The sequence below is a fragment of the Erinaceus europaeus genome, chromosome 13 (genome assembly GCF_950295315.1).
Source record: "Erinaceus europaeus chromosome 13, mEriEur2.1, whole genome shotgun sequence".
Lineage (NCBI taxonomy): Eukaryota > Metazoa > Chordata > Mammalia > Eulipotyphla > Erinaceidae > Erinaceus > Erinaceus europaeus.
The window spans coordinates 9,336,612-9,355,247 of NC_080174.1; the positions used below are offsets into that span (position 1 = coordinate 9,336,612).

At 45.7% G+C, this 18,636-nt stretch overlaps 1 protein-coding gene across 3 annotated transcripts in view; it reads left to right on the forward strand.

Annotated features, from left to right (window-relative positions):
* CNKSR3 (CNKSR family member 3) overlaps positions 1-18,636 on the forward strand; it is a 124,078-nt gene that overhangs the window by 101,019 nt on the left and 4,423 nt on the right. For all 3 annotated transcript variants that reach the window (XM_060205301.1, XM_060205302.1, XM_060205303.1), the window contains 6 exons: positions 3,136-3,195; positions 10,608-10,676; positions 11,728-11,874; positions 15,321-15,445; positions 16,675-16,877; positions 17,367-17,456. In XM_060205301.1, coding sequence (XP_060061284.1) covers positions 3,136-3,195; positions 10,608-10,676; positions 11,728-11,874; positions 15,321-15,445; positions 16,675-16,877; positions 17,367-17,456 — 694 coding nt within the window. The remainder of the gene's footprint in view (positions 1-3,135; positions 3,196-10,607; positions 10,677-11,727; positions 11,875-15,320; positions 15,446-16,674; positions 16,878-17,366; positions 17,457-18,636) is intronic.

The window sequence follows — 18,636 nt, forward strand, 5'->3', positions numbered from 1 at the left end:
GACAAAACCATAGGATAAGAGGGGTACAATTCCACACATTCCCACCGCCAGAACTCTGTATCCCATCCCTTCCCCTGATAGCTTTCCTATTCTTTATCCCTCTGGGAGTATGGACCCAGGATCATTGTGGGATGTAGAAGGTGGAAGGTCTGGCTTCTGTAATTGCTTCCCCGCTGAACATGGGCATTGGCAGGTGGATCCATACTCCCAGCCTGTCTCTCCCTTTCCCTAGTGGGAAAGGGCTCTGGGGAAGTGGAGCTCCAGGACACATTGGTGGGGTTGTCTGTCCAGGGAAGTCTGGTTGGCATCATGCTAGCATCTGGAACCTGGTGGTTGACAAGAGAGTTAACATATAAAGCCAAACAGATTGTTGAGCAGTCATGGACCTAAGGGCTGGAGTAGTGCAGATGAAGAGTTGGGGGGTCCTCCGTTTTGTAGATAGCTAGTAGGCATATTTTAGTTAAATTCCAAAGGGTCCGTGGATATACTAGTTTTTTTTTTTCCTTTTTCTCTTTGTCCCTGAGCCTGAAATCTGATATGCCAGTGAATCCAAGTTATTGTCTCCTTTTTTAAAAAATTTATTTTTCTTAGTGGATAGAAACAAGCCCACTGACACCATCGGGCTTCAACAGAAATGATGAACTGCATTAGATGAGGCAGGAAAGCCTCCAGGGCACTGAGTTACTGTCAAGTACAAAAGCAGTGAGGTGCCCGGCACCACTGGGCAGAAATGGAGTTTGTGTTTCCAGATAAAGCTGTGCCCACAGGACCCAGACAATGGCACAGCAGGTTAAACACACATACCACTACATGCAAGGACCCGGGTTCAACCCCTCACTCCCCACCTGAAGGGAGGCTGCTTCATGAGCGGTTCTTGAAGTAGGCCTATGGGAGTCTATCTTTCTTCCTTTCTGACTCTCCTCTCAATTATTTCTCTCTGTCCTGTCAAATAAGATTGGGGGAGAGGGAGGAAAAAATGTCTGTCAAGAGCGGTGATTTATAGTGCAGGTGCCAAGCCCCAGAGATAACCCTGGTGGCAAAAAAAAAAAAAAAAAAAAAAAAAGTTGTGCCTACAAATGCTCCTGGAAGGTGTACGGAGGTTCTGTGGGCAGTGGCTGCTCCACCCGGGCGCGGAAAGGGAGGGAGAGGCATGTGGGGCACCTGGAAGGACTTTGCAATGTTCACTGCCCAGTGACGTACAGTAGACAGACTCCAGTCGAGAGCATGGCAAGTTCAAGGTGGAAAGGATGTCTGAAGTGCATCTGCGCCCTCACATAGCCATTCCTGGGTGGCCAACTTCTGTCTGTCCTGTATATGTTTTTTCTCTCCTCCCTCTTAGACAAGTTTAGCAGGAAATTTATTTGCTTTTTGTTCGCTTGTTGCCACCAGAGTTAACACTGCCGCTTGGCACCTACAAAATTCACTGTTCCTGGCAGCCATTTTTTCCCCCTTTCTCCCTCCCCTCTGTTTTTGATGGGGAGAAAGGACAAGAGAGGGAGAGGGAAAGGGAAAGAGAGACAGCTGCAGCATCGCTTAACTACTTGTGAAGCTTTCTCCATATAATTGGGGCCTGGAGGGCTTGAACCTCTTCAATCATTGGTGAAATGTCCCAGTGTCTTCTGTTATTTGTTTATTGGTTTAAAAAAATACTTTTGATTGATTGGATAGAGACCCAGAGAAACTGAGAGAGAAGAGAGAGATGGAGAGAAAAAGAGAGAAGCACCAGTAGCACTGCTTCACCACTTGTGAAACTTTCCCTCTGTAGTTGGGGACCAGGCAGGCACTTGAACCCAGATCTTTGCTCATTGTGACATGTGCGCCACCATCCAGCCCGGATTTTATTTTTTTCTCTACCAGGGTTTATTTCTAGGACTTGTGCCTTTCACAACTCCAGCACTTCCAGTAGCCACTTTTACCTTTTTTTCTTTGATGGAGGGAGGGATTCACAGAGGGAAAGAGAGAGGGAGGGAGAGAGAGAGAGAGGGAGAGAGAGAGATCAAGGAGACACCTGAAGCACTGCTCCACCACTCATGTATCTTCCACTCTACAGGTAGGAACTTAAGACTTGACCCTGGGGGTCTGGGTGGTGGCACAACTGGTTGAGCGCACATGTTGCAATGTTCAAGGACCTGGGTTCGAGCCCCCGGTCCCCACCTGCAGGGGGAAAGCTCTGTGAGTGGTAAAGCAGGGTTGCAGGTGTCTCTCTGTCTCTCTCCCTCTCTGTCTTTCCCTTCCTCTTGATTTCTGACTGTCTCTATCCAATAAATAAAGATAATAAAAAAAATAATAATAAAATGACTTGAATCTGGGTCTTCATACTTGTTAACGTGCGCACTCCGCTGGGTGCTCCTCCACGCTGCCTGAATAAGATTTTTTTTTAAAAAAAGATTTTATATGTTTATTAATGAGAAATGTAGGAGGAGAGAAAGAACCAGGCATCACTCTGGTACATGTGCTGCCGGGGCCTGAACTCGGGACCTCATGCTTGGAAGGTCAGTGCTTTATCCATTGCACCGCCTCCTGGACCACCGAGTAGGAAATCTTTTGCATGACCTTACAGAAATGTCTCCGTAGCAATATGTTGGTCACCTCTCTGAGTTTGGTTTTTTTGGGTTTTTTTTTTTTTTTTTAGGAAGGAGTGGATTTATCTTTCTATAAATACATGGACCCACTTCTAATTTATCTCCGACATGTTATTTAACATTCTGCCCATATAAGTCCAGATCTGGATTCTTAGTGACTTGTCCGAATGACCCTGCTGTCACTGCTGACACCAAGTTGAACTGACTGGCTGTATTGTGTCACCGCACACAGAGATGGGTGGGAGAGAACAGTCCCCATGTGAAACCTCTCATTCACCCTGTGGGCCTGAGAAGATTCCAGTCTCTGCGTCCCTGGGGTTATGGCAAAATTCTGTGCCTGGTACACAGTTGTCAATAGCAAAGAGATCTCCCTTGTGATTGCTTTCATTCACCTCTCGGTATGTTCCGTTCCCCTCCAGCTCTTGTTTCATGGTAATTCAGGAGGTTTAAAGATGAGGGTTGTGCTGAAGGGGGGCTGCCTTGAATGTTTTATGAGTGGGGATCTCACTTGGGGCTCCATTTCCTGAGTCGGTTTATTTGTGCCTCACTCCAGGGCATGTACATCAAATCCACCTACGACGGGCTCCATGTGATCACCGGGACCACAGAAAATGTAAGTGTATGTCTGGCCAGTGTCAGCACCATTATAGGCTTAAGCCAGTGAGACACGGGGTTGGGGAAATATCCCATGTGGCGCCAAGCACAAGAACCGGTGTAAGGATCCCAGTTCGAGCCCCCAGCTCCCCACCTGGGGAGTCGCTTCACAGGTGGTGAGGCAGGTCTGCAGGTGTCTATCTTTCTCTCCCCCTCTCTGTCTTCCACTCCTCTCTCCATTTCTGTCTTATCTAACAAGGACATCAATAACAACAACAATAATAACTACAACAACAACAAAACCAAGGACAACAAAAGGCAAAATAAATAAATATTAAAAAATTAAAAAAAGAAACACTCACATCCTCTTTTATTATTTGTCCTAAGAACGCATTCAAGTTGTTTGCTGACGGCCGTTGCTAGGCTGCTGCCTCTCGCCAGCTGCCATTAATTTATTATTTAAATTCCCCTTTGATTGCTTCTGTTTGCACACCTTGTACCAGTCCGCCTCCCAGCCCAGCCCTTGTGTTAATAGTTTCTCTCGCTCCCTGGAAGTGTTAACCCACGGGTACAGGAACAGTGTTCACTTCCTCTTAGACAATTACTCTTCCGTAAACTGCAATCAGTGGCCATAACGCGCATAGTGATCCAAATTGTTGGAAGTGGAACTTACACATGTTACCAGAGCAATTGCTTTGGGATTTTTGCATGACATCAGTTCTTTTCATAGTGTTGTCTTCCTTCCTTCCTTCCTTCCTTCCTTCCTTCCTTCCTTCCTTCCTCCCTCCCTCCCTCCCTCCCTCCCTCCCTCCCTCCCTCCCTTCTTTCCTTCCTTCCTCCCCTTTAAAGACGCGTAGTTTTTTTTTCTCTTTAATTTATTATTGGATAGAGGCAGAGAGAAAGTGAGAATGGAGGGGGAGATAGAAGAGAGACACCTGCATATCTGCTGGACCACTTGTGACACTTCCACCCCTACAGGTAAGGACCAGGGGCTTGAACCTGGGTCCTTGCATATGGTAATATATGCCATCAACCAGGTGCCACTGCCTGGTCCCAGGAGTCGTATGTCTTCATATTGGCATGAGACTGAAGTTGGATTCCTCCATCAAGTCCTTCGGTTGGGAAAAGCAAGGCTGTCTTCTATCGGCAATGTGCAGGCTGTATACACTCTTCCCTTTGGAAGTTCTGCTTCTTGAAAGGTCTCCCCCACCCCCCGCCCCACCTCTGCTTGTCATTTATCTACCCAGGATCCCAGACCCTTTCCACCTCATCTCTTTCCTTTCTTCCTTCGCATCCCCAGAGTCCTTTGCTTTGGGGCAATATACCACATAAAAGGATTTTTATCTTTACATTTTTTTTTTTTTTAGAGAGAGCTCTGGCATATGATGGTGCTGAGGCTTGAACCTGGCATCTCAGGGGGGGGGTGGTCTAAGGCATGCAGATCCTTTAATGCTGCGATAGCTCCCCTACCCCACATGCAAGGTTTTTTTTTCCCCCTGACATTTCTAAAACAGAATCAGTTGAATGTGTTCTTCTTGAGAGCTTGGTCGAAGGTTCTAGCAGATTGAGTGCCGCTACTCTCAACCGAAGACTGGTTCACCTCCATTCAGGGAAGGCTTTCCTTTTCAACCGAGCTTGCAGCTTTGGGAGGGACACACATGATGTGGATCAGTGAGGGAGGAAGGGAGCACTCATCTAACGAGCCAGACCAGCAGAATCAACCCTGGTGATCAGGGAGTGACAGATGTCACAGCCAGATCGCCCTCACATCTGAGTGTGTTCATCTTGCAACCTGCAGTATGGCTTGGTGTTGACTGGTGTGGTTAGGAAGCCTAAAATGTTCGAATAGCTTCTCTGGAGTATGCATCAGGGGAATTAATTAATTTAAGTAATGAAGAGAGGAGGAAATAATTCTTAAAACTACAGTAAGTTTTTTTTTTCCTCTTCAGTTTGTTCAGTAGAAATGGGCATCAAATTTTGAGCTGTAGTTGTGAGGCATTTTTTTAAAATTATATGATAATCTTGGTTATTAGTGATTCAATAACAGTTTGTGAGACTATAGATTTCAGAGGTAGAGTTCTCCATTTACATCAATATATATGTATTAAGAAGATAGTGACCACCAGTTCCCTTGCTCTCCTACCCAGTCCCTCTGACAACCACAATAGTTCTCACCCAGTTTAAGAGACAATTTGGCTACTATTTTTTTCTCCAGATAATTTACTTTAGTTTGGCTATTTTTTTTTTTTGCCAGACTATTTGCTTTCATTATCTATTTATGCATATGAGTGGAACCATCTGGTAGCTCTCTTCTGCCTCTTTACTCCTTCCACTTTAGTATAATCGCCTCCAGTTCTATCCATTTTGTTTTGGATGATGAAATAACATATTTTTTTAAAATGAAATAAGATGGAATAAGCATGACGGACTGTGTGGGACACACACATGAGTTTTAAAGTAGGGGAAAATTGACATTGTTAGGACAGTTAGTAAATTATAAATAAATCTTGTGACTGACAGAAAGTGGCTTGAAGACGGAAGAGTCTGTAAGTAGTTTTTATTGAGTTGGAGAATTCACTGACAAACCCTAGAAATGTTTATACTGTGTCACTGATCTGTAATAATATAGGGAGTTCTGTATTTAGGCTGGGCGTAATGCAACTCACTCTCTCTGTCTCTCTCTTTCTCTGTCATATACACACAATGCATTAAATAGTCCATCTCTTCTCATCAGAACTTTCCACACATTTTAGTTGGACCACTTAGTTGGACCACCCAGGGCCTTGGTTTGGATTTGGAAGGATTCAGAGAAATGGTTTCAGTTCTTAAAGGGCTACATCGTGGTATTCTTGTCCAGCCTTATCTTCTTTTCTTTCTTTCTTTCTTTCTTTCTTTCTTTCTTTCTTTCTTTCTTTCTTTCTTTCTTTCTTTCTTTTTAAACCACCAAGGTAAGCTTTGGTGTTTGGTGCTTGCATGCTACACTGTTGCCAGAAACCATCCTCCTACCTCTTTTCTTCCTTTTTCTTCCACTTTTGTATAGAGGTGAAAGAGAGTTGAATGAGAGACACAAAGAGAGCAAATTGTAGCACCTCCACTCTCATGAAGCTTCCCCCCTACAAGTAAAGACTGGGGTCTTGAACCTGGGCCCTTGCTTATGGAAACCTGTGTACTCTGCTGCTAGTGGGTACATGGATTTCTCTTCTTTTGTTTTGAGAGTAAGAGTTGAATGAGAGGAAGTCGGGTGGTAGAACAGCGGGGTTATGCACACGTGGCTCAAAGCACAAGGCCCAGTGCAAGGATCCCAGTTCGAGCCCCCGGCTCCCCACCTGCAGGGGAGTCGCTTCACAAGTGGCGAAGCAGGTCTGCAGGTGTCTGTCTTTGTCTCCCCCTCTCTGTCTTCCTCTCCTCTCTCCATTTCTCTCTGTCCTATCCAACAATGACGACATCAACAACAACAACAATAATAGTGACAACAACAATGAAAAACAAGGACGACAAAAGGGAAAATAAATAAATGAATATATATATAAAAATGAGTTGAATGAGAGACTAAACTAAGCTGTTTTCAGATGAGATATAAAACACAATGATCCATATCCTACAATTCTTATCAGACTCATAGATGGGGGTTTGAGCATAGATAGATCAAGGTTGGCTTGCTTAGGTGCCATTAACACTAGTGATTCCATACATAAATCATCTCAAAAAGAGATTTGTTTGCCATCTTGTTTCGGGTCCAGAAAGAAGAAACTTGTTTTATTCTACCTGGTAGTCATTTGAAACTGTCACTTGTTCTTGCATTGACTGAGTACCATCAACTTGTGCTCCACTGAATACTTGGAATGTGCTCAACACTTGCTGAGTCTTATTGAAAGACTGAGAAGCTAGGTCAGAGCGCACCTCCCTAGGACTTAGTCTGGATATTTTGTGTGTGATTCCAGGTACTTTATGCTTCAACAGCAGTAGAAACTGTCGACTTCTGGACAGCTTTCCAGGTTACTGTGATTTCAGAGTCAATGTTGGTGGAAACCTGGCTTAGGAGGGTGATGGTGCCTGGAAATATCCACTGCCTGCCTTCTTTCCTTCCTCTCCCTCCCCCTCCCTCTCCCTCTCTCTCTTTCTCTCCCCCCTCCCTCTCCTTTTCTCTCTCTCCTCCTTCTCCCTTCCCCTCTCCTTCTCTCTCTCTCTCTCTCATTTTACCACCAGGATTATCTTTGGGGCTTGATATCTATACAATGAATTCATAGCTCCCAGTGACCTTTTTTTTTTTTGCCTTCAGCGTTATTGCTGGGGCTCAGTGCCTGCACCATGAATCGACTGCTCCTGGAGGCCTTTTCTTTTTTCCCCCTTTTGTTGCCCTTGTTGTTGTAGCCTTGTTGTGATTATTATTGTTGTTATTGATGTCGTTTGTTGTTGGATAGGACAGAGATAAATGGAGAGAGGAGGGGAAAACAGAGAGGGGGAGAGAAAGATAGACACCTACAGACCTGCTTCACCGCCTGTGAAGCGACTCCCCTGCAGGTGGGGAGCCGGGGGCTCGAACCAGGATCCTTCCGCCAGTCCTTGTGCTTTGCACCATGTGCGCTTAACCCGCTGTGCCACCTGACCCCAGCCTTTTTTTTTTAATCATGTTTTCCTCTCCATATCTATCTATCTATCTATCTATCTATCTATCTATCTATCTATCTAATTTAACAGGACGGAGAAATTGAGAGGGGCAACGGATAGAGAGGGAGAGAGAAAGATAGACACATGCAGACCTGCTTCACCACTCGTGAAGTGTTACCCCTATTTGTGAAGTATACCTGTGTGGAGCGGGAGGCTCAAACCTGGGTTTTTGCGCATGGTAACATAAGTGCTTAACTAGATGCACTTGCGCCTAGCCCCATCATCCCCATCTTCCTCTTACTTGGACTCTAGACTGAAGCAGTACCAGCAGGCCACCTCAGGCCTCTGCTCTTTTTGGGGAGGAAGTTGCATGAGGAGCCCAGATCATTCTAAGGTCAGATTAACTGAACCCGATTTTTTTGTTGTTGTTGTTGTTTGACCTCTTGGTTGATGTTCAGGGCCTTGATCAGGCATCTTGATAGGCATCTGTCTGTTTCTTCTATTCTCCACCCTGAGCTCAGATGGGATTAGATTCACCTCTGAAGAATGGATCCATTCTTCTTCAGATCATCATGCTTCTGTAGCAAACCAGGGCAAGAATCCTTTTTCAACACTCTGGCTCATGGTGAAGATGGGCAAGAGATTCTGCCCTGAGGAGAATTTTGGTATCAAGCTCTCTCTTTACCAGTGTTCTGCCAAGCACAACCTTTAATCACTGTGTAGGACATTTGAGAAATGAAAGTATGAGAATCCTTGGGAAGTCATTTCAGGACAGCTTTGTTAGTATTATTTATTTATTTTCTTCCTCCTCCAGGGTTATTGCTGGGCTCGGTGCCTGCACCATGAATCCACCGCTCCTGGAGGCCATTTTTTCCCCCTTTTGTTGCCCTTGTTGTAGCTTCGTTGTGGCTATTATCATTGCCCTTGTTGACGCAATTCGTTGTTAGATAGGACAGAGAGAAATGGAGAGAGGGAGGGGGAGACAGAGGGAGAGAAAGACAGACACCTGCAGACCTGCTTCACCACCTGTGAGGGGGCTCGAACCGGGATCCTTACGCCGGTCCCTGCGCTTTGCGCCACCTGCGCTTACCCACTGCACCACCGCCCGACCCCCTGTTAGTATTATTTTTAAGATTACATATCATAAATAGGGACTTCCAGGCCCCCAAAAGGCCATCTTTTAATAGTGAAGCTCTTCTCTTTGTCTTTTTCTTCAGTTTTTAAATTTGTGGTTAACAGTAGGTTACTAACTTAAAGGTTACGGTGTATAGCTCCACACAAAGCCCACACTAACGTCTGTGTCCCCACGCTCCCACTTCCCAAAGGTAGCCACCAGAGTTCTCACACAGTCTTAGAAACAGTTTGCTTGCTTCTATTTCTGTCTTTTTTCTTCCAAGTTTACGTGTATCATTTCTCTAGATCTGAGTGAAACCCTCTGGTAGCTGTTTTTCATTTACTTATTTTGCTGAGTATCATCACCTCCAGTTCCATCCAGTTTGTCCCAAAGGACACAATTTCATCCTTTTTTTGGTTGCAGGGTAGTAGTATTCTATGGCGTATATAGTCCTTAGCTCACTTATGGAACTTTTAAAATTTCTGTTTATTTACTGAATAGAAGTAGATGCTGGAAAGGAAAGAGGAGTTAGAGAGGTGAAGAGGGGGATACCAGCAGCACTGCTTCACTGCTCGGTAAGCTTTTCCCCTACAAGTGGGGACCAGGGACTTGAACCTGGGTCCAAGTACATTGTATCATGTGTGCTCTACCAGGTACAAGGCCACCCAGCTCCCAAGTGAAGCTCTTTTTAAATGAATCCTTAGTCCAGGAACATTAAGTTAGCAGTGTTGGGTGAGCATTAGACATGCAGCACAAAATGGAACACATAGGGCATTCCCTTTTCCAGATCCATACCCCCATGGTGACCACGACACAGATCTCACTTGCAAATATGCTGCTGACTTTTAAGGGGCAGATGACATTTTTTTCCCCACCAGGGTTATCCTTGGGGCTTGGTGCCAGCACTGTGAACCTGGGGGCCATCTTATTCTTTTCTTTTCTTTTTTTTTTTTTTGTCTTCAGGGTTACTGTTGGGGCTGGGTGCCTGCACTACGAATCCACTGCTCCTGGAGTCTATTTTTCCCATTTTGTTGCCCTTGTTATTGTGCTTGTTGTAGTTGTTATTGTTGTCATAGCTGTTGTTGTTGTTGGGTAGGACAGAGTGAAATGGAGAGAGGAGGGGAAGACAGAGAGGGGGAGAGAAAGATAGACACCTGCAGACCTGCTTCACTGCCTGTGAAGCGACTCCCCTGCAGGTGGGGGCTTTCTTTTCTTTTCTTTTCTTTTTTTACAGGATAGAGAGAAATTGGGAGGGGAGTTAAAGGGAGTAGAAAGGGAGACACCTGTAGACTTGCTTCACTGCTGGTGAAGTGCCCCCCCTGCAGGTGAGGAGCAGGGGTTTGATTTTTTTTTTTCGCACATGGTAATGTGGGTATTCAACCAGTTTCAGCACCACCGGACTTTCTAAAATGCATTTATTTTTTAATGTGGGGAAAAAAGGTCAAATTATTTTCTCCGAAGAAATAAATGTTTCTGTTGTCCTGACCTCTCAGTGTTATCGAAAACATTTTGCACAGTGTTTAGTGTTGGTGAGGGTTGAACCCAGGGGCGTCAGGTCAGATTCTGCCCGTCCTGCAGTCTCAGGGAACTTAAGTACACTGTGTAACATTTCTTGAGAACATTTTATTTCCATTGCTTATACTCACAGCAGATAGGTTATCCCCCCCCCCCCAGCTTTCTATTTCTAATAATTTCTTTGTTTCTAACAGTCGCCCGCAGATAAGTCTCAGAAGATCCACGCTGGTGATGAAGTTATTCAAGTCAATCGGCAAACTGTGGTGAGTGTCTTCATTAAGACTTTACTCTTTGCCCTAACATCCACCACAACTCCCATGAAATCCACACCCATGTATCTCAATTAAATATATATATTATAGCCAATTTCCCATCATTTTAAGATGTGCTAAGAAAGGGATGGTGCACGTGGTTGAGTGCATGTGTTACATGCACAAGGACCTCAGTTCAAATCCCCAGTATTTCACAAGTTGGAAAGCAGTGCTGCAGGTCAGTCTCTCTCTCTCTCTCTCTCTCTATTTCACCCTTCTCTCTCAATGACTCTCTATAACTATTCAAATAAAAAATAAAATATTTTTTAAAATGAAGTGAGGGACCAGGTGGTGGCATACCTGGTTGAACGCACATGTTACAACACACAAGGATCTGGGTTCAAGCTCCCAGACCCCACCTGCAGGGGGGAAAACTTGACGACTTGTAGCAACCTGAAGCAGTGCTGCAGGTCTCTCTCTCTCTCTCTTCTTTCTCTTCTCTCTTCTCTCTCTCTCTCTCTCTCCCCCACACCACCTTCCTCTTGATTTCTGGCTGTCTCTATCCAATAAATAAATAAAGATAATAATAATTGTTTTTTAAATGAAGTGGTAAGATGAACTGATTTCTAAAAGACCTAATTCATAGGAAATAGTGAGTTGCATAGGGGCCAAGTGTTGGCACACATAGTGAGTACACATATTATAATGTGCAAGGACCCAGGTTCAAGTCCCCGGGCCCCACCTGCCAAGGTGATGATGCAGGTTTCAGGTGTCTGTCTTTTTCTCTTCCCCTTATTTTCCCTTGCCCTCTCGACTTCTCTCTGTCTATCCAATAAATAAATTCAAAGAGAGAGTGAGTTTCATAGAGGAGAGAGGATAGAGAGAGAGAAAGAGGGAGGGAGGGGAGAGAGAGAGACAGACACAGACACACACCAGAGCACCACTCTGATACTCGAAGTGAGGCATGGTGGTCGTGTGTTCTACCAGCAAACCTGGCTCTTAGATGCAAGACTGACTCCCTTTCACCACCATGATTGACTCTCCTCTCTTTTCTTCTCTACAGGTGGGGTGGCAGCTGAAAAACCTGGTGAGAAAGTTGAGAGAGAATCCTACAGGAGTCGTGCTGCTGCTTAAGAAGCGCCCCACAGGCTCCTTCAACTTCACTCCTGCGCCCCTAAAAAACCTGCGCTGGAAGCCGCCTCTCGTGCAGGTACAGGGACAAGGACAGGTGCAGGGACAGGTGCTTGTGAGGGGCTCCATCCTTTATCCAGTGTCAGTTTTGCCTCCAAAAATAAAAGGCTGACATTGGACAGTGATTAGTTTCAAGACTTGGTTCATATACACCTGATTATCTTAACTTGTGTGGACATAGAAAGTCTAGATTTGCAGTAAACAGTATGGCCCCCTTATGGTACTGTGCAGTTTAAAAAGTAGTTATTTTACTTTAAATTTTATTGGGGGGGAGGTTAATGCTTTACAGTATAGTGTTTTTTCCTTAAACCTTTTTATTTACTTATTTATTTATTTTTATTTATATGTTCTTGATTCTAGAATTCTGTCCCAGGTTATTGGTTCTTGAGGCTTTGTTTTCCACCATGTAGCCAGGCTGTGGAAATTGCTAGTAACTACCTCTTCTTCTTTAAAAAAGAAAGAGAAAGAGAGGAAGAAAAAAAGAGAGAGAAAGAAAGAGAGAGAGAGAGAGAAAGAAAGAGATTGAACAGAGACAGAAATTGAGAGGGGAAGGGGAGGGAGAGAGACAGAGAGACACCTGTAGCCCTGCTTTACCACTCATGAAGCTTTCCCCCTGCAGGTGGGGACCAGGGGCTTGAACTCGGCTCCTTGCGCACTGTATGTAGTGTGTGTGCTTAACCAGGTGCTCCACCGTCTGGCCCCTACAATATAGTCTTTAACTCATAGGCACAGCCTCTCATTTCTCTTGTTTGGTGTCTAGCGGACGCACTAGGACCCCAGTGTTCTTCATCCTGTTCTTTTTTTCCTCCCTCAGAGCCCTTTGTTTTGATGCAATATGCCATCGCTAGTGAGAGAGACAGAGAGAGAGAGAGAGAGAGAGGAGCCAGTTCTGTGATCTGCTGCTGTGGCATAAGTGGTGCTGGGAACCTTGCTTGCAAGTTTTGTGTTCTCATGTGCTGGGCTAGCTCTCCAGGCCCTGAAAAGTACATTTTCAAAGTCATTTAAAAATAACGGGGGGGGGGGGGGGGCGGGGCAGCCAGTGGCACATCCAGTTAAGTGTACATGGTACAAAGCTTAAGGACCCGCAGTGCAAGGATCCTGATTCAAGCCCCAGCTCCCCACCTGCAGCGGGGGTGGGGTGGGGGGTTACTTCACAAGCAGTAAAGCAGGTCTGCAGGTGTCTGTCTTCCTTCCTCTCTCAACTTCTCTCTGTCCTATAAAAAAAAAAAAAGGCTGCAGGAGCAGTGGATTCATAGTACAGGCATCGAGCCCCAGTGATAACCCTGGAGGCAAATAATAATAATTTATTAATTAATCTATTCAAAATAGAGAGACAGAGGCAAATTGAGAAAGAAGGGGAGATAGAAAAGGAGAGAGGGAGAGATACCTGCAGCCCTGCTTCACTGCTTATGACGCTCCCCCCACCCCCACCCCCCGCAGGTGGGTGACAGGACCTTGAACCTGGGTTCCATGCCTTGTTATGGGTCCTTTTTACCAAGTGCTTCACCTCCTGACCCCTGAAAAGCGCTTTTAATATCCTTTTCATCAGATTAAGATTGCAATTTGTTCATAACCATCTGTGGTTTTTATTGGATACTTTCAAATAGAAGGAGTAGCACTGGCTCCAGGCCATGGATTTGATACTTCTTGGTGTTTCACACCCTGGAAATGTGTCTCATTTTCATTTTATGGGGTGGGGTAGAACAAATCAGTCAGAATTAGCTCATAGACTCCTCACTGCGACTTGCTTGAGAGAGGTGCCGTCAGTGTGACACCAAGGACAGGGTATCTGTGTTTGTCCTTCCGTCTAGAATTCTATCCCAGGTTATTGGTTCTTGAGGCTTTGTATGTAGCCAGGCTTTGGACCTTGAGAGCTTGTTTGGAGGTTCTAGCAGGGGAGCGCAGCTACTCGTATACCCTCGACCGAAGACCGGTCCGTCTCTATTCGCGGAAGGCCGTCCTCTTCGACCGAGCGCGCAGCTTTGGGAGGGACGCACATGGAGCGGTGAGGGAGGAAGGGGACACCCGCCTAGCCAGCCAGATCAGCCGAATCAACCCTGGCGATCAATGGGGTGACAGATGTCGCAGCCAGATCGCCCTCACATCCAATGTAGCCAGGCTTTGGAAACTGCTAGTTACTACATCTTCTTTTATCTCCCATGTGCGTGATCCAGGTTTGAACCCAGCACCCAGTGCCTTGAAGGAATTTTTGGTACTGTGATCTTGTCAATTCTCTTTCAGTCCCTGCCTTTTTTGTTTGTTTGTTTTTCCTTCCAGGGTTTTTGCTGGCGCTGGATGCCTGCACTATGAACCCACTGCTCCTGTGGCTATGATTTTGGATAGGGCAGAGAGAAATTGAGAGGGTAGAGGGATGTAGAGAGGGTAGAAGGGATATAGAAGAACCTGTAGATCTGCTTCACCACTTGTGAAGTGATCCCCCTACAGCTGGGGAGCTGGGAGCTCGAACCGGGATCCTTGTGCAGGTCCTTACTATGTGCGGTTAACCCAGTGTGCCACCACTGGCCCCTCCTCTCTGCCTTCTTTGTGTCTATCTTTAAAAAAATGTTTTACCTTATTTATTTCATATGAGCTAGAGCTTCACCTGAGAGCAAGAAAAAGAAGAGAGAAGTTGGGAGTCGGGCGGTAGTACAGCAGGTTAAGCACACATGGTCGAAGCGCAAGGACCAACTTAAGGATTCCGGTTCTAGCCCTCGGCTCCCCACCAGCGGGGGGAGGGGGATCGCTTCACAGGCGGTGAAGCAGGTCTGCAGGTGTCTATCTTTCTCTCCCCCTCTCTGTCTTCCCCTCCTCTCTCCACTTCTCTCTGTCCTATCCAACAATGACAATATCAGTAACAACTACAACAACAATAAAAAGGGCAACAAAAGGGAAAATAAATATAAAAATAAAATAAAAAAAAATAGAGAAGTCAAGCCACTGCTCAGAATTTGAACTGGTAGCTTCAGGCATGCAAGTTCTGTACTCTGCTAGCTGAACCTGCCTCTCCCCTCTACACACACCTCAGTTATTTCCTTTTTACGTCTTTTTTTATAAACTTTTTTCTTTTTTATTGTTGTAATTATTGTTTTTATTGATGTCATGTTGTTAAATAGGACAGAGAGAAATGGAGAGAGATGGGGAAGACAGAGAGGGGGAGAGAAAGACAGACACCTGCAGACCTGCTTCACTGCCTGTGAAGCGACTCCCCTGGAGGTAGGGAGCTGGGGGCTTGAACCGGGATCTTTACTCCAGTCCTTGTGCTTTGCGCCACCTGCGTTTAACCCGCTGTGCTACCGCCCGACTCCCACCTCAGTTATTTCTGTGTACTTCTAGTAACACAAGTTACATGTTGCCAGTAGGCATAAACATGAGTGACTGGTTTCTGATTATGTGGGCTCTGGTGCAGGTTTGGGGAACACGGAGAAAGACCTCCAAGCTAACCTTGTGTGCTTGCTTCTGTGTCAGACCTCACCTCCTCCCACCACAACCCAGTCCCCTGAGAGCACCATGGACGCCTCGTTGAAGAAGGAGAAGCCCGCCATCCTGGACCTGTACATCCCCCCTCCACCTGCTGTCCCCTACTCTCCCCGGTATGTCAGTGCCTGTCCACTTCATGGTCTTCTGTGGAGGCAGATTTCAGATACGACGTGAAGACCAGCAGGGGTCTTAAGAAAGGGAAGGGAGCTCAACTCCACTGTGACAGCTGTCTCCAAACTACTGTTGGAAATTGTGATCCTGCCCCATCGCTGAAGGGGGAGGAGAATCCAGAGAACACCGGAAGGAGTCAGACCCTGTTTCCTGTATGTGACGGGGAAAAGGAAAAAGGAAGGACACCCATAAGTTGTAATATTACAGGTGTAGGTGTGCTTAGAAAGGAAGTGAAGATGGGGGCCTTAGAAATTAATAAAAACAGCTATCAGCTTCCACATGGAGTCAGCCATCTTTGTTCAAATGCCCCCTCGTGTCTTCTTGGGGTGTGGCTTTTCATCTTCCTGATCAAGAGTTTAAAATAATGAGGGAGAAAACACTGTGAAGAATTCTTAGAGGTAGGGGGAAAACAAAGGCTTCGGACAATGGAATAAAAGTCATTAACTTGGGGTCAGGCAGTGGTGTACTGGGTTAAGTGTGCACATAGTGCGAAGCACAAGGACCGGCATGAGGATCCCAGCTGGAGCCCCCAGCTCCCCACCTGCAGGGGGTTCACTTCGCAAATGGTGAGGCAGGTCTGCAGGTGTCTATCTTTCTCTCCCTCCTCTGTCTTCTCTTCCTCTCTCCATTTCTCTGTCCTGTTCAACAACAACAACAGCAACAAAATAACAATGACAACAACAGTGGAAAAAATGGCTTCCAGGAGCAGTCTATTTGTAGTGCAGGCACCGAGCCTCAGCGATAACACTAGAGGCAAAAAAGAAAAAAAAAAGAATAAAGAAACCCAAAATCACTAGTTTGAGTCTTACAAATACAAAAAGAAAGTCATGAGACATATACTCAGCAGGTAACTACTATAATATGTGTCCGTTGGAACTGACTGGATGGAACTGATAGTGATCATGCTTAATGAAATAAGGAAGGAAGTGAATCTGTATCTGTTAGTCTGGGAGAATTGTGGTGGCTACTTTTGGAGAGAAGTTGGGGCGCAGACTGACTCTCAGGAGGCAATTCCTAAGCCTAGAGTGGTGAAACTCCAGTGAAGACGAAAAGAAGCCATCTACTAGTGGAAAGGAGGATTTGAATTTCCCTTTGTGTGCTAATTGCTATGTCCCCGGTAATAATGAGAGGACATCTGTAAACAAAGTCATGACTACCCCTTCTCTTGCAGGGATGACCATGGAAGTTTTGTCTCCGGGGGCTTCAGTAAATGCAAACAGCCTGTCCGGAAGGGTTCCGAGTCCCCCAATTCCTTCTTGGACCAGGAAAGCCAGAGAAGGAGGTTCACCATTGCTGATTCTGATCAGCTGCCTGGCTATTCAGTAGAGACCAATGTCCTGCCCACAAAAATGAGAGAGAAAACATCATCTTATGGTGAGTTTGCCTGTGTTTGTTGTGTTCCTTCCTTGGCTTCTCCTCTTCCCCACCCCCTTCCTTATTGGGGCTGGTGGCTGGATTTGGCAGGCAGGCAGGGTAATCTGAGAAAAGCAGAAACCTCAATGAAATGCTAAGTATGAGACCTTTATTCACTGCTCTCAAACACGGCCTTGTTGAGTCACTACTCTGCTTGGCATCCGCAGCCCATTGGGGTGAGATCACGTTACCCTTTTTAACTTATAGTGCCTGGGTTGAACTCGATTTATTTATTATTTTTATTGGCTCCTGAGACCCACACACTCAAATTCAACCTGCCTCTATCCTAACTGCTCGCTATGGAAATCTGATGCTGTAAAATGCTTTGCATATTTGAAAAAACAATGTTCTTAAAGTGAATGCTAAGTTGGGGGGATGGGTGTTTCAACTATAAACAAGGACAAGAAGCCCCACATCACATCAGCTTGTCACTCTTTTCCCCCCTTGAAGGCAAGCCCCGACCTTTGTCCATGCCTGCTGATGGGAGCTGGATGGGGATTGTGGATCCTTTTGCCAGACCTAGAGGCCACGGAAGGAAAGGTAGGCTTTGTTTAAGCAAATAAGAGGGCACCCAGTAGAGTCCAGACCTTGGTTCCCGCTCTCCTTCCCAACGTGCTGTGGTAATTGCTTAGAGTCCTTCATCCTTCACAGTTCTTGTCTTCCCTCCTATGAAACCGGAAGTGCTTAAGATCTCCCAGCCCACTTAGTTCTAGAACGGAAGGATTCTAGAACCGCAGTGTCTTCTTGATTAGTCCTGGGTACTTGAACAAGCTCTAAAAGAGAATGGTCCACATTTTTAAGCTTATTTTTGCCAATTTTATTTATTTATTTTTTATTATCTTTATTTATTTATTGGCTAGAGACGGTCTGAAATTGAGAGGAAGGGGGAGACAGAGAGAGAAAGAGACAGAAAGACACTTGCAACCCTGCTTCACCACTCACAGAGCTTCCCCCCTGCAGGTGGGGACCGGGGGCTTGAACTCAGGTCCTTGCTCATTGCAACATGTGTGCTCAACCAGGTGCGCCACAACCTGGCTCCCCAGTTTCCGGTTACACACTCTCCCAAGGTCCTAGTAGTGTCTGTCATCTTACTATCAGAAAGACCCTTGACCCCGTGCCCTTTCCCCTCCAATACCTATACAAGTTTTTTTATTTATTTTTAATTTATGTTTTAAAGAACCTGGACTCTTATTTTTTATGTTTTATTTATTTATTTTTTTATTGGATAGAGACAGAGAGAAATTGAGGGGGAGGGGAAGGTAGAGAGGGAGAGAGACAGAGAGACACCTGCAGCCCCGCTTCACCACTTGTGAAGATTCCTCCCCCTGCAGGTGGGGACCAGGAGCTTGAACCTGGATCTTTGTGCACTGTAATGTATGCACTTAACTAGGTGCCCCACTGCCTGGCCCCCCTTTTAATTTTTATTATCTTTATTTATTGGACCAAGACAGTCAGAAATTGAGAGGGAAATGGGAGATAGAGAAGGAGAGAGACGGAGAGACACCTGCAGCCTTGCTTCACCATTTGTGAAGTTTTCCCTCTGCAGGTGGGGGCCAGGGACTTGAACCTGGGTCCTTGTGCATTGTAACATGTGTGCTCAGCCCGGTGCACCACCACCCAGCCCCCACATAAAAGTTTTCACCGGGTCTAGGAGTTATTTCTTTCTGCCACTTCATTGGCTTTGATTATTTATATTTTGCATAAGAGTGAAGCTATCCAG